The following is a 23,891-nucleotide window of genomic DNA, read 5'->3' as shown; positions in this document are numbered from 1 at the left end:
GAATTACAGAGGTATTTCCCTACTGAGTGTTCCTGGCAAGATCTATGCAAGTATACTTGAGAAACGGTTGAGAAAAATTGTGGAAGAAAAGCTTGGTGAAGAACAAGCTGGATTCAGGCCAAATATAGAAATTTAATATCTGCAGTTATATGGCTGTCAGGATCAGATCTTCACTTTACGACAAATAGTCGAGAAAGCATGGGAATATAACAAAGATCTGTATTTAAGTTTTGTCGATCTGGAAAAGGCATATGACAAGGTCCCAAGAGAGAAGCTATTCAATACGCTGCAGTTATATGGTGTCAATGGGGCATTATATCAAGCAATACTTAGTCTTTATTTGAGTTGTAAGTCAGCAGTTAGAATTGAAGGAAGTACAGGAAGATGGTTTAATGTTAAATCTGGTGTGAGACAAGGATGTACATTATCCCCTCTGTTATTCATTATCTATATGGATCACATTATGAAGGAAAGTGGTATTAAACATGATATCAAAATTGGAGATGTTAATGTCAGCTCTTTGCTTTATGCAGATGATGTTATTCTTCTAAATAAATCTGCTACAAGTCTGCAAGATTCTCTGACTAAATTGAATAGCTGTTGTAATAGTTATGGTATGAAGGTCAGCAATAAAAAGACAAAGACAATGAAAATAGGCAGAATCATTGAAAATGTCAACTGTGTTGTGAATGGAGAACCTGTGGAACAAGTAAAATATTTCAGTTATTTAGGTACGATTTTTACTGAAGATGGTAAATTAAATATAGAAACAGACAACAGAATCAGCAAAGCTGGTATGGTGGGAAGTCAATTGAATAAATTCATATGGAATAAGAGAGAAATTAGTCAGAACAGTAAATTAGCTGTATACAAGACAGTGTTCAAACCAGTTTTAAGTTATGGATCTGAGAGCTGGGTCAGAAGTAAAACACTTGACCAAAGACTAGAGACTTCAGATATGAGAGTCCTCAGAAAGATTCTAGGTGTGAACAGCTGGCATCAATGGCAGTATCATATTAAAAACGAGGATATTAGGAAAGAACTTGACATTGTCAGCATCCAGGAATGCATTAGCAGAGCTAATCTCAGGTGGTATGGTCACTTAAACAGAACGGGCGAGGAAAGATTAGCAAAACAAGTGTTCTCTGCCAGGTTGGCAGGAAAACGACCGAGAGGAAGACCAAGATATAGGTGGATTGATATGGTACAAAGTGCTTTAGACGATACAAATATAAGATCTGATAATATTGGAGTGTTGACAAGTAACAGACTGATTTGGAGGAAAATTGTAGATAGGAAATTAATAATGATGTAATTTTTTTCATGTAGTACTATCATATCCTGTACACCCCTTGAGGGTACATGCAGGAATTTGATGATGATGATGACTATTGACATAATCTGACTGGATATTATTTAAATGACAATGATGAAAGTGATCAGCTGTCCTATTCCCTTGGAGAGATAAAAAGCTATTAAAGAGGTTTTTTTATTTATTTATTTATTTATTTTTTTTTTTATGGAAGAAACCGTATTCAATGATGTCACCAAATTATGTTTCAATTAAAATCTGAATGATGAATACATTATTATGTAGATACATGTGCATACACCACAGGAAAACACTAAAAATATTAAATAAAAATCCATACCCTATGATTTCTTAGCTGTTTACTTGTTTTGAAGCCTTTGCCACAGGTATCACATAAATAAGGGCGTTCCTCTCGATGGATACGTTTATGCAGATTTTCAAGTTTGCTTAAGCTGTAAGTCCTACAAAAAAAAAAAAAAAAAAAAAAAAAAAAAATGCAGTTTGAAAGAAATGTTTTACAGATTGTGACATAAGGAATGTTTCAAATTAGATACAGGCATTCAAAAACAAATAAGTTACAAAGTGGCATTGACTACAAGAGACTAAAACAAAATTTAAAATATGTGCAGGTACAAAGTCTCAAATCCAAACCTGCTCAAGAACTGTTGCGTTTAAAAATATATCATTACTTTAAAAAAATGTGCCCTACAACCAAGAAGACTAATCACAATATCACTGCACAACAAATTAATGGGAAGATTGAATATTCACATCATTATATTGTATTCATAGTATTTTCTGTTTATTTTTCTATCATCATTTCTTATTATCTCTTCAAGATGTACAAAATTTCATGTAACCAAATTAAACTTTCATTACCAGTTTCCTATCAATAATTTTGCCTTTTGCAAATTGCTCACTTTCAGTAATTTACTTTGTTCTCTGTTTGTTGAAATATATACTACCCAGAAAACTAGAAATCCCAAAGTCACAAACATTCTAGAGCAATCAGATGGACTGTATACAGGTCATTTTGTAAAATAATAATAATAATAAGAAGAAAAAATATACATTATTAGTTATTAATTAATAACTAATTAGTTGAAAATAATTTCCTAATATAGTGTGGTTACTATTGCATGTTATTACACCACTACATGCAAATTTTTTTATTTTGATTGTAAAGATTAAGCTTGGGTTAGTGTATGTGTAGATGCATGTATGTGTGTTATGTTGTCAGTTTCCACTAATTTTATTCTCCCTTACTAATTTATGTTTCTATTGTATCTCCTCTCTCCTCCATCTATTCCTCAAACTCAGAAGACTACATTCCTTCAATCTGTACTCATATGCACAATTCCACAAGTCAGATATCATCTTGGTAACCTGGTGTTGAATCTTCTCATATGTTTACTTATCTAATGAAAACTAAGGTGAGCACATCTATGCAAAGTAATCTAGATATAATTTTACCAAAGCCTTATAAAATAGGAGAATAAGTTCCATATTCTTACAAGTTGGTGTTCTCTTTAACAGTGCTGTTATCCAAATGAAATGACTTAATTTCATTTGGATAACAGCACTTATCCACCTTAGCAATGTGACTCAAGCCTTAACTCACAGTTTATAATAATGAAGTCTGTAGCGTCATAACTACAGACTTCACAAATTCTTATTAACATAATACTTTGCCTTAACGTCTTCTGTCCAAAATGCATAACTTACACCTGGCAACATTAAACTAACATTAATTGTCATTTGTCCATATAATCAATCTGTTCAAATCATGATGAAGGGATTTGGTATCAGCTACATTCCTTGTCACTCTGCCTAACTTAGCACCATCATCAGCAAATACCGTATATGTTGGTGTATTAGATGACTCTTGAATACTACAGAAAACCCCTCGAAATCATGGGTTGTCTTATACGGTGAGTATAAAAAGGGAAGCTTAATTTCTTGAATGAACATTTAGGTGGTAGTTACAATACATTGTTATATAGGAAAATAGGCAGTATTTATAAACAAATCAGAGTAATTTTTTGTTACATAAATTTATTTAAAATATTACAATAGACAAAAGTCTTAAAAAAACAAATAATAATTATTAACCTCAATTTTCATGTTAATTTTCTTCATCATCTGTTGAAAATAGTTCTTCGGATTCATTGTTTAAATGATCCCAGTTCGAACCCGGTGAATTGATTTCATTTTCATTGTCATCATTGTCCCACAACAGATCATCCTCCGTACCATCCATAAAATTAGATATACCACACTTTTTAAATGATTTTATTAGTCTCTACTTTTACTTTATTCCATGTTTTGATCACAAAATTGCAGAACACATCAAGTGATGCAGCATATCCCTTTCTAATAAACTGCATTTCATCATTATACCACCTGGGCACATGTTCCACACATTATTTATCCATAATTTCACGCCATTTTCGTCCATCCATCCTTTTTCGTGAAAACGTACAAAAACATGTTATCTTAGGTTTAGTTTTATGTTTGAAGATGATCATTGGTTTTAACTTGGTTCCATCAACCAAACATGACAACACAATGTAAACCTTGTTTTTTCATGACCTGTACTTCAAACTAGCACACTCTTACTACCTTTAGACTCCTGTTTTATTGCTTATCATATCAAAGCTCATAAGAGTTTCATCCATATTTCCAATATTTGACAATAGAAATTATGTTCTTGTCTCAAATGAATAATAAATATATGGAAACTGGTAAGTTTGTGGTCAAGATCTGCTGCTCGTTTCTGAGCAATTTTCGTTTTTTTGTCATATTACCAGATTTCATCTGTTCATAAAATGATTACACCATTCTGAAGTAGCTTGAAATTCTATACTTTCCTCCAGATTCAGTTGTGACCATTTTCGTGCATATGCTCTAATCATATTTCTTGTAACAAGATAACCATTCTGCCTTTGTTTGAATACCCATTCTGCAATGTGATTTTCCAGTTGCGGCCATTGGGTGATCCCCGTTCTTATCACATATTTTTTCTTTGGCAATTTTTTTAAAAATATCTTCTTTCTTCCTCCATTCTCTTACCATCTTCTCAGTTATGTCAAACTTTCTTGCAGCAGCACAGTTATTAGTTTGCTTTGCCATTTCAATTACCCTTATTTTAAATCGAGTTTCATACTTTGTGTTTTGTTGTTGGTTCTATGATTTTAAATGATAACAATATTAATAATCCTAAAATTTAAAAAAAAAATGCAAAATTAATAATTAATTAAAATTGGGGCTAATCACTTTTAATTAGGGTAATTCGCATAAATACTAAATCTATGTTACGCAAAAAAAAAAAACATATGCATAAATATAAAAATAACAGATATAACAACAATACCTAACGTTGCATTAATACAAGAAAGAAGAAATTAGGGGGGGGTTGTCTTATACAACTGACATAAGCTTAAAACCTAAAAATAGCCTAAAATTTAGGCCTCGTCTTATACGGTAACTCAATCTCACACTCGAGGCCCTTCATATTATCATTAATATGATGCAAGTTAAATATCAATGGCCCAAGTACAGAACCCTGTGGTGCACCATTGGCCACTCTCCTACTCTTAAACTCAGCACTTTCTGATACCTGCCTGTCAGTCACATTTATTTTTCAAATCCATTTCTCTCAGTTTGCAAAACATTCTGCCATGTAGAATCCTGTCAAAATCCAGAAGTACTGTAGTATATCTATTTCCCTTATCCAACTTTGCTGTTACTCCATTATAGAATAATATGAGCAGATTGCTAAAGCTAGACTTACCTTTAACAAAACCATGCTGTCCTCTACAATGGATCCCACTAATATCTACTTACCTTTCAGTGCAATTCCTGAATAGTCTTTCCAATACTTTTACAACCACATCAGAGATACTAAGTAATCTATAATTCACTGCATCAGTCTTAATTCCATCCTTCCATAATGGAATAATTTTCTTTTTCTTCCATTCATTAGGAACCTTGCATGTGCTGACACTCAAGTTATCCAATTAGAGTTCAACTAGGTCAAGGCGGCATGTGAACTTTTTTGCACATTCCTTCAGCACTTGTGTTTATATCCCATTCAGTCTAACTGCAGTACTTGAATTGATTGCAGCTCTTATATTGATTATATTATTAGAGTGGTGTCTCCAGATTAGTCCAAGATACTAAAAAAGTGAACAGAACCTACTGTTCAACAAAATAAAAATTAGTATCTCATTGGAAAAAAGTATACTAAAAAAAATAAACTTAACTCGAATAACTCTCAGATGCAAATTATAAATTCAAACTGACTGACTCAGACAGAGAAACTTGTGGTCAACATCCATACACAGATCACCTTTAAATATATTGTCTCAAAGTTTTCATCTTTCTTCTTTCATTTCATGGTTAAAAAAAGATCAAATTACAGAAAAATTCCTCAATTTATAAAAAGGGGAATAAAGCTGAATGCTAGAATTATTAAAAAATTTCCCTATTGAGTATTGAAAGATTTAAGCAAGCATACTAGAGAAAATTAAAAGAAAAATTGTTGAAGGGAAAATTAATGAAGAACAAGCTGGAACTTGTTCAGCTGGAAGTTGCCAACACCAGACTTTCATGCTACAAAAATAGTCCTCATGGGAATATTATTATTACGGACTACTCAAAGGAGTTCTTAGACTCATTGAGGAAGGCGTAAACACCATGTCAAGAACTATCCAACATTTTGTGCAGTATCTATCACACTTTGCTTTGAACTTATTCACAGTCATGGCACCCACAACATATTCTGGCAACCTATTCCACTCATTCACCACTCTTCAAGCAAAAAACCTAGTCCTAACACCCTTGCTAACTACATTCTTACTCAGTTTCCATGGATTACCCATAATTCCCCAACACCTGTTCTGAAAAATTTCCTCTGAATTAATCTTGTAAAAACCCCATGGTAATTTGTATGTCTCAATCACATCACCCTTTTCTGCTTATCAACCAGTTTCTGTAACCCACAAATCTTCAATCTGTAAGGTTCATTCCACAGACCCGCTACCATCTTGGCCGCTTACCTCTGGATCCTCTCGACCTCCTCCTCATCACCAAGAAACCCTGGTGATGAGGAGGATGGGTTATGGGATCTTATCAAGACTCAATAAAGAGGAACAATAACCTGCTTGTCTCATCAAAGTATTCTTCAGTAAACAAGTAATCTGATAAGCTGCTTTAGCAAAATTTTGCTATGTGTCACCTCATAAGATTCAACTTCTCCTCCATCCACTAACCCTCCTCTGGCTTTGTCAATTTCCTGGAGTACCTTACACTTTGCCCAGTCTGCCAATCTATCCAAATCATCTGCAAAATTCTGACATCATCATCTGTATTAACTATTGCTCTACCCAACTTTGTAAAAATTGCAAATAACTGAACACTTCCTCTCAGAACCTTTCCTATATGATTAATGTACAAATTAACCATTAACCACCCTCCTTCCCAACCCATTTTTGTGTTTGTCCAGAAAGTATTCATAATTATTTCTGTTTGGAAAAGTAGGATAAATTAAATGGGCATGAAACCTTAACCTAATGAAAAGCTTAAACATTAGGTTATTCACAGCAGTCCTTCATAGTATAAACAGCAGCAGAAGAAAAATAAATAATTCATTAAGTTGCTAATATTTTACCATATTTCCACTTCAGAGTACAAATTGAAACTGTTATATAAAAAAAAAATGCATAAATTGTTAAAAAAACATGTCTTGGCCAAAAGAAATGACTAAAAAACTAAAACCACACTATGCTAAACCATCACAGATATGTGGCACCCAAAAAATTTGCAAACCCAACATCATCTCCCTTCTTCCTGTAGTTAATAACAGAGACAATCCCCATCCACAAACTTTCCTAACAGTCAGCAAAATCACTTTTTCCTCTCCCTCACAGGCAACTCTTCCTTCACCACTAAAAATTCTATTCAGTTCAAAACTAATAAAATCTTTGCCTGAAAAATTCATTCACCATAACGAGCTTTGTTATTACCTCTCTATTTACTAGTATACTACTGACAGAGCCCTCTGACCTTTATTAAGCCACACTTCCATGTGACAAACTGATATCACAGTGCTCTTTGCACATGGAGTATGTTCTGGCAGTGTTTTCACTATCTGGTCGTCCCATGGCCGCCAGATATTAGACACTTTCTTTAGCCACCTAAATAAACAACAAAAATGCATACAATTCACAATTGAGATAGAAAGTCAGAACACACTTTCTTTTCTAGATACACTTGTCACATGTCTTCCTTCTGACAGTCTTTTCTTCACTGTTTACTGGAAGTCTACACATACTGGCTAATATATACACAAACTCCCACCACCCAACACAAAAACTAGGTATCATTAACATGCTAAAAATCGGGTCTTTGAAGATTTGCTCCAATGAACAAGCACTTAAAGATGAATTAAAAGTTATCAGCAATCCCTTTCTCAAAAATGGCTACAGCCAAAATACTATCAACAAAATTCTTCACAAGACCTCTCAAATTTAACTCCTTCTATCAACTAGATTACAATAAAGCTGTAACCATTCCCTATATTAAAGAGATATCAGATAAAATAAATAGAATACTACAGAAATACAACCATAAAGCCACAATTCCTATCCGAAAAAAGGAACATAAATGGCACGTTGAATTTAATGACTATGATAAATCCAGCCTTTTTGATTATGCCCTGCATACTCTGCATAGAGTTGACTGGAAAGGCACCTGTTATTTACATTACATCAAAACGTGGTAAGAATGTAAATTTAAGGAGGCCTGTGAAATTCTTATCAACCACCTTAATCTTAACAATAATGATGGTCTAAAAATCCCAAGAATATGGAACGCACATATTCCACTCACGACCTTTCTGCCTAAGAGTTAATTATAAATAGGACTGTAGGTAGTCCAGGATCTTAAACTCTAATATGACAACCCTAACGTTAAATTACGACACTTTTGCTGAATAAAACTATCTACATGAAATTGTTCTCTGATGATGTTATAAACAGAATATAGCTTTGATGTAGTTATTTAATTTATTTATTTATTCACTAGAGGTCAGGCCAGTAGAATAACCGTTGATCAAATCACTGTCTCTTTGGCATACTCTGTGAATACTCCAGATGATGACTTTAATATGAAGGCCAAAACGTCAGGAAATTAAAGTAATTATTTCTAAAAACGGTTGTAGTCTCCATAATTTGTCTGAAATGAAGTAAGTCCACTATTCCTAAATAATCTTGGAAGAAATGGTTTGAGAATGTAGTCAGTTTTAGAGACAATTTATCAACTTTCATCCATTCACCATGTGACTTTCAACCTATGCATTCAAGGTTTAAAATTTTCTTTTGGCCAAGACATGTTTCTTTAACAATTTATGCATTTTTAAAAAAATTTTTTTATAACAGTTACAATTTATGCTCTGAAGTGGAAATTTGGTGAAATATTAGCCACTTAATGAATTATTTATTTTGTCCTGCTGCTGTTGTTTATACCACGAAGGACTGCTATGAATAACCTAATGTTTAAGCTTTTCATTAGGTTAAGTTTCATGCCCATTTAATTTATCCTACTTTTCCAAACAGAAATAACTATGAATACTTTCTGGACAAACACAAAAATGATGTCTACTGTAATTGCAAGGGGTGGAACAAAAGTAATGTCCACTCCCTTTTTTTTTTACTTTCAGAAAATATGATTTACTGAAACAATGGTTTTTACATGAATTAATCCTCCACCTTTTGCAAGCATTCTGTCATTTTTCAATATTCTTCTTCATTCTCTATATACACTTTTGACATCATTCAGGGAAACACCATATATTGACTTAAAAGTATTTAATCAAACATCAGGGCTCTTCACAAACAACTTGTTTTTTTTCCACTCCTTATTTTGAAAATGGCATTAATGGAGTGCATCCTTCAGAGAGTACCAGAACCAGGCTGTGGGTGAGATGGTAAAGATTAGTCCAGGCAAATGTTATAACTGCATTCCTTGTGTGTGCGTGTGGTACTGGAAGTCAGGTATGGTCATACTTCATTCATGTTTGCAGTGGGCCAAATTCAATGGATGCATTATTTCAATTTTTACAATATCTCCATGTGTCGCTCTAAATTGTCATGGTCCCCCCCCCCTCTTTCTCCAAGAATGCCAAAAGTTTTGTATGTGAATCTAGGACAGTGTGCTGAACTTCTATGACTGATTACAGCACTGCTCACTGTTCAGGAACTAGACACTAATACTGTCCACATGGTGAGTATAAAGGTTTCTGTCATGCATAAGCTGAAAGAATAATAAATAAATAAATAATAGAAGGCAATGTATTCATACCATCCATCATACTATGCAAATATCTGGTGTTAGAATGACTATCTCCCAGATCTCTGACAAATTAATGCAGTCGAACTTAATGAAGTCAGGTGAGTGTTTCATTTTATATATATATACAGTCATACCCCGACTCATGCGAATCCGGAGTTACGCGGTTTCTTATATGTATGTATTCCCGTCCGGCTTCACGCCTCACCACTAGTTGTATCTTCCGGCGCCGGCTGCATTCGGCAGTGTCGCACATGCTGTGAACAAGCATCGACGTGTTTTGCATGGTCTCCATTCATACACGATTTTTATAGCCTATAAACCTTGCGATTGTTTAATGTTATGTTCTTGATGAAAAGTCTATCACATAAAAAATAATAATGTCGTCCAAAGGAAGCAAGTCCAATTCTTCTACAGCTAGCAAGAAAAGAAAACCACTGACTTTGGAAACGAAACTCAACATTATTAGGGATTTTGAAGGCGAAATGAAAATTTGTGAGCTAGCAAAGAAGTTCGATCTACAGGAATCCGCAGTAAGAACAATCATAAAAGAAAAGTTTACAAATTTTGGAGGACATAGATTCTAACGAGGAATGAATTGTAGCCACAAGGCAGGGAATAAAAAAATCATTAGCTTACTAAAGATTTTTTTATTCCCTGCTGAAAAGAAATTTTGCGTGACAAGAAAAAGACATTATGCCGTCACACGAATCCATTATATTTTATGAAACCATCGACATCGAAATAACTTTCTTTTTTTTTTTATGTACGAAAAACTACAATTATGATTATATTTCTTAAAAAAAATAGGTCCCAATTGTATGTTTGTATATATAAATTACATGCAAAATTATACCCTGAGTTATGCGAATTCGACTTAGGCACTTTTTGTTGGTCCCAACTACCGCATAACTTTGGGGTTTTACTGTGTATATATATATATATATATATATATATATATATATAAATAAATAAATATTTTTATATTTGATCCACACATGAAAGGCCACCAGACCTATAGCACATTAGTGCCACATGTGTGGACAAGAGGAACAGAAGAAAGGAGGACTGTTCGCATTTTGCTTGAACAGCTGAGGGTTGTAATCTTTGGGGAGACTGTTCCAGAGTACAGAAGTAGATGGGAGGCAGTGAAGTTGGTTCAGTGAGTTTCATGATGAACTGAAAACGGGTAGCAGTGGCTTTTGTTTTAATGATTTTAGAGGAGAGTTGAGGAATAATAGTGGCCAATTCGGTAGAGCAAGGACCATGAAAGTATCTGCAGAAGAGGTGCAAGGCAGAAACTGAACACCTGTGAGAAAGTTATTGAAGTGAGTATGTGAGAGAGGGATTATTAATTAGAGAGATTGCACTCTGGATAGAATTGAAGAATATTAGAAAGGATTTTGGTGAACCACTTCAAATATGGGAGCAGTAATCCATGGCTGGGTGAATTTGGGAATGGTATAGAGTTAGCAGCTGTGGAGGTCTGAAGTAGTGTCTTGTGTGAAAAAGTGCCCCGAGTTTTTTGGTGGTTGCAGAAGCTATAATTGAAATGTGGTTATGATGATAGATGATTTTTTTTCTTTTGCAAGCCGGGTCTTTTCTCAGGAATTTTTTCGTCTAGTCTGGTTAAAAGATTGGAATAATATTTCCCGATTATTGTTTTACCCTTTTCAAGATAATTAATAAACAAAATACCTTTAGCATCAGAAAACACCGATGAAATGAACTTTCCTGCTGATGGAACAGACTTTGTCTTCTTTGGTGCTGAACAACTGGCTTCTGTCCACTGTTTTGACTGCTGTTTGGATTCTGGTGTGTTATGGTGAATCCAAGTCTCATCCATAGTAATAATCGATGCACAAAATCGGTTTTATTCTTATTAAAATGCTCCATGCACTGTTCAGAGATTTTCATGCGAGTGTGTTTTTGACAAGCATGGCACCCATCTGGCACAAACCTTTTTCATATGCAATTCTTCATGCAAAATATATCCTACATGTTCTTTTGAAATGCCTATAGTCTCAGCAATTTCATGCACTTTGACTCGCCAGTCATCCAATACCATATCGTGCCCTTGATCAATGATTTCTGGTGTTGTTGTTACACTTTTTGGACATCCTTCATGTGGATTATCTTCAAGGCTAGTATAGCCACGTTTAAACTCAGCAGCCCATTTCTTAATTGTTGAAAATGAAGGAGAAGAGTGTCCATAAACTTTTATGAACTTCGAATGAATTTCTTTTGGTGTTAAACCTTCTTTTACAAAGAATTTTATAACAGCACGATACTCAATTTTATCCATTTCAAGGGATACGGACAACACTTTTGCTTCAGACAGCTGTATAAAACAAACTACTCGATAGAACGACTTGCAATTTCACATGGATGCTTATGACAGATGTACCAACTTGGAAAAAAAAAAATCGCATCGATAGTGTTGCCATCTATGGATGAGGCAGAACTTTTTTGACCACCCTCGTATACAAGAGGAAGAGAGCGGGTGAAAGAACAGAACCCCGAGGTATTTCTGGGAAAATCTGAGAGGAAATCGTCCACCATGCCATGCAGTAAGTGACCAGTGAGAAAGTTATTATGCCATGCCATGCAGTAAGCTACCAGTGAGAAAGTTGGCGATTCAGTCGCAGTGTGGAAGGCAAACCATAAGATGGCAGTTAAAATTGTCTTGAACGCTGTGGTATGCAATTAGTGTTTTGACTAATTTCTCTCTTATTCCATATAAATTTATTCAATTAACTTCCTAACATACCAGCTTTGCTAATTCTGCTGTCTATTTCCAAATTTAATTTGTCATCTTCACTAAATATTGTGCCTAAATGGCTGAAATATTTCACTTTTTCTATAGGTTCTCTATTCAGGATGTAGTGGATGTTTTCAATGAAAACATCCACTACATCCTGAATATATACACCTATTCTCATTATTCCTGTCTTTTTAATGCTGATTTTCATACCAAATTTATTATAGCAGTTATTTAATTTGGTCAGGAAACACTGCAGACTTGTCCTTGATTTATTTAGGAGTATAACATCTTCTGCATAAAGTAAAGAGCTGAGATAACATTTCCAATTTTGATATAAAGTTTAATACAGCTTTCCTTCATAATGTGATCCATGTAGATAATGAATAACAGTGGAGATAATGTACACCCTTGTTGCACACCTGAATAAATATCAAACCATCTTCCTGTACCTCCTTTAATTCTAGCTGCTGAATTACAACTAACAGAGACTATGTATTGCTTGATATAATGCCCCATTAACACTATATAACTGGAGAGTTTTATAACAGCTTTCCTCTTGGCATCTTGTCATATGTTTTTATTGGATATACAAAACTTAAATACAGATCCTTGTTATATTCCCATGATTTATAAACTATTTGTCTTACAGTGAAAAGTTGTGTTTGGCCTGAACCTAGATTGTTTTTCTCCAAGTGTCTCCTTTACAATTTTTCTCAAGAATACTTGTATAAATCTTACCAGGAACACTCAGTAGAGAAATACCTCTGTAATTCTCATACTGTTTTATTTCCCTTTTTATAGATGGGTACTACGAGTACTGTCAATGACACCAGATTAGGATTTTGAAAACTCCCTAATTAAGAGTTTTCCAAATTAGTCTAATGAAAGAAGAAGCTTTGAAAAAAAGAGGGGAAAAAGTATATAGAGGATTTGTACAAGAAAGATATAATAAATTTAGTTTAGTCCTTTATCCAAGTGTGAATATTTATCCAAGGAAGTATTGCATCTGGAAGTATCTTCAGGACTGGAGTAAGGTGGTACAACACCAGGCAACTCGTTGCAAAGGTGGAGCAATCTAACATCACTCCTATCTCACACTTGGATAAAGGATTAAACTAAATTTATTATAGTCTAACCAAGTGAAAAATAAACTTTCAACATCTTCCTCTAAATCCAGAGTAATTTAATAAAAAAAGGGTGGTACACCATTTGGCAACTCCTATAGGTAGAGATGACCTTGCTAATACTTCTGCCTGGTATCTCCACTTGGGCCTGGCTCCATCTTCCTCTAAATCCAGAGTAATTTAATAAAAAAAAGGGTGGTACACCATTTGGCAACTCCTATAGGTAGAGATGACCTTGCTAATACTTCTGCCTGGTATCTCCACTTGGCCCTGGCTCCAACTGAAGAGACCTCAATAAAGGTCGAAACTAGTCTGGGTAGTGGCCCTTCCCTTAATGCATAACATTATACATATCCACAAGGAGATGTGTTTTGCATTATGGGAGATACTGAGATAGGAGTGATGTTAGCTTGCTCCACCTTTGCAATGAGTTGCCTGGTGTTGTACCACCTTACCCCAGTGCTGAAGATACTTTCAGGTGCAAACTTTGTTTGCTCACACTTGGATAAAGGATTAAACTAAATTTATTATAGTCTAACCAAGTGAAAAATAAACTTTCAAAAAAGATAATAATATTGAAAGATAATTTTAAAGTAGAGAATTTGTTGAGGAACCCATAATAATGAAAAGTGAAGTGATATCAGCAATAGAACAGATGTCAAAAAGAAAAGCTCCTGGAGCTGATGGTGTGTCAGTGGAATAATTGAGAGCAGCTGAGGATGAAGTAGTGACTATATTGATCGAAACTTGTGAACAGGTTTGGAAGAAAATATACTGGCCTAGAGACTGAAAAACATCAAAATCCCAGAGGTTGTGAGAATTATAGAACCACTGCTTTAATTTCATATGCAAGTAAAGTTATATAAAGTGATCCAACAAAAGGCTGGAGCCATATATGAAAAGAGAAATGCCAGAAGAACAGACAGGCTTTAGGAGAGAGAGAGAGGCTAGAGACCAAATAGCAAACATGAGATGGATATATCATCAATAAAACAGGTATTCACCTGTTTTATTGATGATAAGAAAGCTTTTGATTGTGTGGATCACAACAGACTGCGGATTGTAAAAACGTCAGTAAAAACTTTGGAGAAAGATAGTGTTCGAGTGGAAAAAGGGGTGCAGCAAAGGTTGTATACTGTTGCCCTACCTTTTTAATATTTATAGTGAATATATTACGAGAATGGCTGATTTAGACAAAGATCCAGATGGAATTAAGATTGTTGGCAGAAAAATAAATAATTTGAGATATTCAGATGATACAATCTTCATAGCAGAAATTAAGGGAGATCTGGAGCAGTTGATTCTATTGGTTAAGAGGGAAAGTAACAAAGCAGGGCTTAATTTAAACATCAGCAAAACAAAAGCAATGGCATCTGGCAATTTAAATGAATTTATAATAGAAGGAGATAAAACAGAAATCGGGGTCCAGAATCAAAAATGATGAGAGAATGAAATTAAAAGGATAGTCATGGGAAAAAAAAAGCGATGCTAAACCTGACAAAAATTATGAAAGATAGAGGTGTGAGTAAGACCACAAAAGTTAAAATTGTTAAAGCAATGGTATTTCCTGTAGTGATGTATGGATGTGAAAGATGGATTATTAAGAATCCCATGGACTGCAACAATGACCAATAAGAAAGTTTTAGATAACATAAAGGACAGAATGCTCCTTGGAGGCGATGATCACTAAACAGAAGTTGATGTACTTTGGTCATATTATGCAAGGTGATGAATCATTGGAAAAGGCAGTTATGCTGGGGAAGATGGACAGATAACATAAAAGAACTTACCAACAAAACAACTGGATGGCACATAACAACTATGATCATCTGGAATTTGACCTCTGAGCAGGCCTTATGAATTATGAGGTGTAGCCACTGTAAAACTTTTATCCCTCCATATTTTAGAATTTCTGGTCAAATATCATCTACTCCAGCTGCCTTTCTATATTTCAGATTTATGATAGTTTTTTTTCCCCTTACTTCAAGTATAGATATATATATATATATATATATATATATATTCCAGATTGCACTCCTGTTGAGTGTTTTCTACCACCATTCTGTCACTGCTTGTTTCATTTAGCAATCTTTCAAAGTTATTACTCCATACAACAAGAATATCTTTATAAAAACCAAAGAGTTTTTATGTACACTTTATAATCTTTTATTCTTTTTACAGTACTCCTTCCTCCATCTCTGAGCTTTTTCAATAGCATCCAGAATATTTTACCACACCTTGATATTTATTTTCTGTGTTCTTATCAAAGTCTTCCCATGACTTCTGTTTAGCTAGTTTTACACATGCTTTGCTTTCTCACATTTTCCTCTGTATTCTCTAAGAGCACAAGCTGACTTATTTCCTAGGAACTTTTGATATGGTTTATCCTTCTTTTCTTGACTCTCTACTTAACTTCCTAAGTCCATATTGGAGTTCTGATTTTTCTATTCTACAGACAACCTCATCATATGCCTCTCTGGCAAAATCCATCAAAGTTTTCTTTAGGGTTTGCCAATGAATTTCCAAGGTTTGGTTCTTGTTTTCAAACTCTTTCAGTTTTTCCTTGAATAATGTGTGTATTTGATTCTACAGTTCACACCTGACAGCTGTTCAACTTTGATTCATTTCAAAACTTTCTTACACATCCTTCTTTTCAATATGAAGTTCAATTTTGAGCCGCTGTAGTTCAGTCAGTATAGACGAAGCCCTCTGGTCAGAAAGACTTGGGTTCGATTCCCATCAGTAACATGAGGAACCTTTGAGGCATAGGGCTAACCACCTTATCCTCAATATGGTAGCAGTTAAATGTTAAAATCCTCGACACTGCAAGGTAAAAGAGGAGGGAAGGAATAAGAAGTAATTCAATTTTATCCTGCTCAACACTAAATGGTGATCGCCTCCTATTTCAAATCCTCTGTATACTCGTGTCGCGAGCTAGAGAGAAAATCTCACTGTCAACAATAATATAGTTAATGACACTTTTCGTATTCCTTGCATCTCTCCATGTGAATTTGTGCACATTTCTACGTTGGAACATGGGCCTAGTAATAACTAGTTCATGTTCTGAGCAGAAATCTGGGAGGTACTTACCATTATTATTATCATTGCTTTTTTCTCCAAATTTTCCCAAAACATTCTTATATGTCTGGTAATCATTTCCTACTCTGCTGTTCAGATCTCGAACAAGGACAAACTTTTCATTTTTTGTTGTGTCAGCTGCCTTCTTTAATATCTTGAAAAATTCCTCCATTTCTTCCTTAGTAGAACCTTCTTTGGGATCATAAGCACAAATAAGTTTCATTATCCAGTTCCCTAATTCTGATATTAGCCCACACCACTCTACTTGATATTGCCTGCCATTTAAGAAGATTCTCCTCTTATTTAATGTTTAATATTATAGGTACACCTTATGTATAGTTTCTGGGAAATTCCCATGCTACTCCTCTTAAACACTATTAATATAATCAACGGCTATTTTAACCTGTTTTTGTTTAGGAGTGTCCCTTATATTTAATACATTGGCTAACATAACTCAAAAAGGGGTATATATATATTTTAGGGCATTATGGGCAAGATTAGAAAGCCATTATGGCAGAATAAAAAATGTGGAAAAATTTGTACGGGGGGGGGAAGAACATGGGGATGTGCTTGAGACACGGGAAATAAGTTTGGAAACCCGGGTTACTATTAATAATATATATATATATATTATTTTGTTGTGGGGAGAGGGAGGAAAAACGAAGGGGAAGGGTATCCTTATGTGGAAACTGGGGGCAAGGGTTTAAGGGGTGTGGACCGTTTCGGTCATCGTCGGAACTTTGTGGGAATGACTGTAGGGCTATGTCAAGGCTGTAAGTTGCATCTGCCAAATCTGGGCATTTGTCGCTAAATGGCTGGAGGCGTGGCTTAATTTGTAAGTTTTGGAACGTCCAACATTCGGAAATTAGATAGAGGCGGTGGACGTTGATAGAATTTCCATCGCATTTTATGGCAATAGTTTCGGATATTCTAAGCATTGTTTCATTTTCTTGTTTGTCAATGATTATGGCTTTGTCAATTTGGGGGATGTGTTTTAGTTCAAGGGCGAGCTGCAATTTCTGTCTTCCCCGTATTCTGCGTTTTGTTTTTCTTTTTGATGTTGCGATGTTTTTTTGTGTTCAGATATTCTGGAATGGGAATATTGCAATCCCTGAAGTGCTCTTGTAGTCTAGTCCATAACGAGATTTTCTTAACACAGAACTCAAGTATTTAACACAGGTTTTCAAAAATCGCAACTACCCCCACACATCTAATAAATTACGCAAACTATATGGCAAAATCCCATCTTAACAATAATACAACAAAAGTAGACTTTCCGACACGTATGGTCATCAAATTGCCATACATCCAAAACACATACGAGGCTTACAAATACATTTTCAAAAACACAGACTATAAGCTAGTATTCACCACAAACCAAAAATTAGCAACTCTCCTAAAACCTACTAAATCTCTCACTCACAAAGAAATATTCGAACACCACAACGTAGTCTACAAATTTCCTTGTCAAAAAGATTATGACGTCACCTACACGGGCTCTACAATTAGGTCGTTATGGACTAGACTACAAGAGCACTTCAGGGATTGCAATATTCCCATTCCAGAATATCTGAACACAAAAAAACATCGCAACATCAAAAACAAAACACAGATTATGGGGAAGACAGAAATTGCAGCTCATGCCCTTGAACTAAAACACATCCCCCAAATTGACAAAGCCATAATCACTGACAAACAAGAAAACGAAACAATGCTTAGAATATCCGAAACTATTGCCATAAAATGCGATGGAAATTCTACCAACGTCCACCGACACTACCTAATTTCCGAATGTTGGATGTTCCAAAACTTACAAATTAAGTCACGTCTCCGGCCATTTAGCGACAACAAATGCCCAGATTTGGCAGATGCAACTTACAGCCTTGACATAGCCCTACAGTCATTCCCACAAAGTTCCGACGATGGCCGAAACGGTCCACACCCCGTAAACCCTTGCCCCAGTTTCCACATAAGGATACCCTTCCCCTTCGTTTTCCCCCCCTCTCTTATTATATAATAATATTATATAAATATATATATATATTTATATATATATTATTAATAGTAACCCGGGTTTCCAAACTTATTTCCCGTGTCTCAAGCACATCCCCATGTTCTCCCCCCCCCCCCCCGTTTACATACAACCTTTCAGCAAGAGCTTGGATTTAGAAGGCATCTTTAAACCAAAAACAAGGTATGTACAAATTTTTCGACATTTTTTATTCTGCCATAATGGCTTTCTAATTTCACCCATAATGCCCTAAAATATATATATATACACCCCTTTTTGAGTTATGTTAGCCAATGTATTAAATATAAGGGACACTCCTAAACAAAAACAGGCTAAAATAGCCATTGATTATATTAATAGGTTCTCCTTTTCCCTGATTGTTATTGACTAAATATAACATCTTGCATTTGTTGCTTAGAAAGATCTACCCCCCCCCCCTTTTTTGTGTCTTCTTTGTTTCAGTAACACCTATTATGTCGATCTGGTACTTATTCAATTCTTCTGCTAGTTCCATTTCTTTTCCACTGATGCCTCTTATGATGATTGTGCCAATCTTGATCTCTGCTAATGTCGAGTTGGGTTTGTTTCAGTAGCTAACTTTTCACTGTTGGCCCTAGTTCCTCGACAAAAACGGGGCCTTGTTTAATCAGGCAGCACCCCAGCCAGCATGATATTTCATCATGTTGTACCACCATGCAACAAACTCAGCTTTCTTATTTCAAATATTCTTTGCATTTATATATAATCACAATAATCCAAGTGTTTTGAGGCCATTCTACCAACATTCTCTGATGATCAGTTGAATGGATTAACTCACGTTTATTCACCAAATCTTCCTCCAATAGTGACAATGCCAAAAAGATCTGCAAATTATCTGTCCTTTTCACATCCTCAACATAAAGACTACACTAATGCCATTACTATTCCCTATATACAGGATATTTCAGAAGAAATAGACAGAATTTTAAAGAAATATAATCTCTTCAATGCTTTCAAATCTCATTTGAAGCTGGTTTTCCTTCTCCGCTCTCCTGAGGATCCACTTCCTCCTCTTTCTATTCTAGGTAGTGTTTTCAACTTATTATATTATAGTCAGACTGGGAGATCTGCTTAGACAATTCACAAAAAATACATGTGCCACCACAACTATGGTCAGTCAGGTCTAGTAGACCATGCCTTGGAAAGTTTGCACAGAATCAAAAGGAAGAAAACTCTCATGCTGCATCATATAAATACAAACTTGAAAGAGTTAGAACTGCAGATTTTAAAAAAAGAAGTCTAATCTTAATAAATATGGTTGTATTAAACTTCCCAAGATTTGGGAAACTAATTCTTAGGCCTCTGCCCAACATCTAAAGCTAGCCAACAGTACCCTCTATGATAGCGTTGGCGAGTCTTTATTTAGTCTGATTTCATTAATTTCATTATAGTTTCTTGTGTGTCTTTTGCGTGCTTTATTACAATTCCATTTTACCATTGTTTTCCTGAAGATTTCGCTGTGATGACAGACGAAATATTGAAATGATTAAACTTGCTGTTTAATTATTTCCCTATGTGCAGTAATTATTCCATTAAACTGTATCATGAGTATAAACCAACTGCTATACCATACCTCTCTCTTCAGCCTGACCACTCCTGTTTCTCTGACCTTGACTCTAATTGCCATTCACACCTGTCTTTTCTTTATGTATTCCACACCTTGTTCTGCTTCAACATTTTCAACCTTGTACCCATCTTCCTCCTGTCATACAACTTATTTAAACGTGCTATCCTGCTTCACAAGTACCCTTTGATCGTTAGCTACATTAACTTCTTGCTTGTTCACCTTCTCAGCAAACAATAGCTTTTGCACCAAGCCCCTTTAAATGAAATCCATCAACATTAAACCATTCTAACTTTCCTTCAAATTCACAAACTGAACCTCTTTTGCTTTGCACAACTTAGTCATCTTGCTATTCATAACCTCTGCTCTTCTTCTCAACTCACTATTGTCATAGCTGGACAACAAGCTAATGACTTTTCAACAACACTACTATCTTTTACCTCCTGCAAGAACTTCAAGTCTCTATTAACATTCCTTATTTCACCAAGTAATTTGTGTTCACAACTGCTACTAATTTTGATGCCTGCTCTTTCCTTCTCTGCAAAACATCAGTTATTTGTTTCAATATTCCACCAAGAAAGCATGTTTTGTAAATTTTATTAGTATTGCACCTCTAATGAGCGAGTCCTCACACAATGATATATACAATTATCCTTCAACTCTTGCTTAGTAATATTAACTTCCTCCCTGTTGGAAGTTTTTACACTTGGTTATACTATGAATTAAAGATAAGAAATTATATTCTTGGTTTAATCCTTTATCCAAAGTATAAGCAAACAAAGTTTTTGCACCTGAAGTATTTACAGGACAGGGCAACTCGTATATGGAGGCTAATGACTTCACATCACTTGCATTAGTAGCATTATACATGTCTGTAAGAATATATATGCTTTGCATCATGGGATACTAAGGCAAGTGATGTGAAGTCCTAAAAATACTTCAGGTGTAAACTTTGTTTGTTTACACTTGGATAAAGTGTAAACAAACAAAGAATATAATTTCTTGGCTTCAATTTATATTATAACCATCTCCCTCTCATTCACATCAGCCAATTTCTTCTTTAGATGTTTAATCTTATCTTCCAGATGCTTCATTTTACTTTTCATTTTCATCATTTGATGCCTAAACTTTTCACTCCATTCTTTTTGTTATCATATCTAACATTTTCATGCAATTTTTGTTGACTACCAGCGACACTAGCTCCCATTTCAAATTGCTCTAACCAATCAATACACTTTTCACATACATTAACACTTTCCTTCTTTTCTTTCACCTTGACAATCCAAAAATCTTTCACATTTTTTGGTGTATACATGAAAATTCTTGCAACACATCCAGTGGGAAAAATTCAGGGCAGAACTATCTTCATGCTGCAGACATGCACCTGTTTACTGATGCCATTTTCAGAAAGCAGAAGCAGTAAGAATAAACAAGTAGTAAAAAAAAAAAAATAAATAAATAAACAAACAAAATTCCAACAACAAACACTCCTAAAGAATACTTGTATCCAGCATGAAAAAATGGCTGCTTGAGTGGTTAGCATATCCGCTCTCCAGCCAAAAGGATGGGTTTGAATTCTGCCGTGGGCATGGATGTTTGTGATTGTCTGTGAAAATACCAGTGGTGGTATTTTCACATTTGTAAACTAGGATAAATTCTCACAAATTGTGGGTAATAATTTTCTGGCATTGCATAATGAATAATCAATAAGATGGTACAAACAGTTATTTAGTTGGTTGTGTGGGTATGCAACATTCACATGTTTAACATAAAGCATATGAAGAAGTCTTCCATATAGGAGGTTCATGAAAATACTTTACAAAAACATCAGTTAAGCTTAACATGCATTATAGAATATTTGATCAGAGGAGAAGATTGTCATTGCTGCATCCTTTATTTTAAAAGGATGCAGCAACCAAAGCAGTAAATATTTGTTTTAAATAAATTGTTTTAAAAGGGCGTTAACCTACAGCATAGTTTTAGTACAGCAGATGGGCTGAGCAATTGATAATCCACAAAGCATTTTCTAGAAGCAAAACATGGATCTTTTCACCTACTCAATAAAATAGTGATGAATATCAACTGCCACCTAAAGATTTTCACAAACATTCATACCGCAGCGGGATCTGAACGGATGGTCTGAAGGTTGGAGACATCCATCTAACCAACAAAGGTCAACGAACCAAATCAAAAATATAAAAGCAGTGATTAAAATGGAGCTTTTTATGAATTTAGAATAATTTAGTTAATATGATGTAAACACAGGAATTAATTCTGCATAAAGAATATGAGAAGAACAAGTCTCCTCATATTCCTTGTTCTTAACAAAATTATAAACTTCCAAAAAAAAAAAAAAAAAAAAAAAAAATCAATCAATCAAATTTTTATCATAAGTTTTACCTAAAGGAGCACTGGTCACAAGCATGAAGTTCCATATCTAAGGTGTGGTGTCGCCAAAGGTGTCCGGCCATAGAACCCCAGTTTTCAAAGCGAATCCCACATTCAAGACAAGAAAAAGCATTGCTGCCATTGATGTGACACTTTCGATGATATTCAAGGTTATCTAAAGCTCGAAAACGAACATTGCAACCCTTGCATTCACAGCTACAAATGAAAATTTGAATTAAATCTCAGAAACACAAAAGAAATATAAATACATAATAAAATACAGAGAAAGCATTTTACAAACATTCCATACTATATTACATAAGGATGAACAACAGACTAATGACCTTCCTGCACAGTACTTGATCATATTTTAGGAATCCTAACATATAATTTTACACACATTTTCATATGCTAATTATTTTCAAGTGCATTTTCAAAATATTTTAGCACACAGTGATCTCTCAATTATCCAAACTGCACTGGGAAATTTGCTCACAAGATAACTGAAGGTAGTTTACTGTGAGTACAGTTATATAGCAGGAAGTTAGATAAGTGGTTTACAAAGCAACGGTCAGTATTAATGTTTATTTTCGAGCACAATCCCAGTATGTACTTGATATGCCATCCACTTATTTCACTGTAAAATAGCATTAAAAATACTTGTCATTAATATACTAAGTTAAACATTTAAAAGTTCTAAATTATTAGAATCAAAAATCTCTGTGTGCTATTTTACTTTTAGTTTGAAATATCTGTACTACCAAAAAACTGTAAGAACATCTTATTTACTAGAATAAAATATACATGTAAGAAAACTATAGGTCACTATTGTTTTATGAAATGTGTAAAAGGCATAAGAATTTTTTTTTTTTACAAAAGGGAAGCATCTCTTTAAAGAAATAAAAAAAACTGCTGAGTTAATGATGTGCTAACACATTCAAGACCCAGTTAACTTAGAATGCTTTCCTTCACAGTTACATGGTGATCAGCATTCATTATTAAAAATCATGGAAACCACTACTGCATTATAATAAAACTTCAGTTTAAGATAAACCAAAATGACATTTTGACTTTCATATCAAGTCATCATCTGGAGCATGTGCGCACGCACACACACACAAAAAGAAACAATCTACATGGCATGCTAAAGTCAGAGTAATTTGATTAACCATTAACACTACTGGCTTGATCTCTGGTGTAAAAAAAAAAAAAAAACTTTTATTACAGAGTAAGAGCTCTGTTATTATACTTTGGTTACAAAT

General features: G+C 34.6%; 1 protein-coding gene across 3 annotated transcripts in view; it reads right to left on the bottom strand.

The window, feature by feature from the left end:
- The window catches only part of LOC150103269 (uncharacterized), a 147,745-nt gene that overhangs the window by 28,638 nt on the left and 95,216 nt on the right, over positions 1–23,891 (bottom strand). For all 3 annotated transcript variants that reach the window (XM_090397723.1, XM_090397722.1, XM_090397724.1), the window contains 2 exons: positions 22,642–22,845; positions 1,653–1,773 (listed from right to left, as the gene is read on the bottom strand). In XM_090397723.1, coding sequence (XP_090253849.1) covers positions 1,653–1,773; positions 22,642–22,845 — 325 coding nt within the window. The remainder of the gene's footprint in view (positions 1–1,652; positions 1,774–22,641; positions 22,846–23,891) is intronic.

The sequence above is a fragment of the Typopeltis vanoorti genome, chromosome 9 (genome assembly GCF_054136105.1).
Source record: "Typopeltis vanoorti isolate ZY-2024b chromosome 9, IOZ_Tvanoo_1.0, whole genome shotgun sequence".
Classification (NCBI taxonomy): Eukaryota; Metazoa; Arthropoda; class Arachnida; order Uropygi; family Thelyphonidae; genus Typopeltis; species Typopeltis vanoorti.
This window is presented reverse-complemented; position numbering and strand designations above follow the sequence as displayed.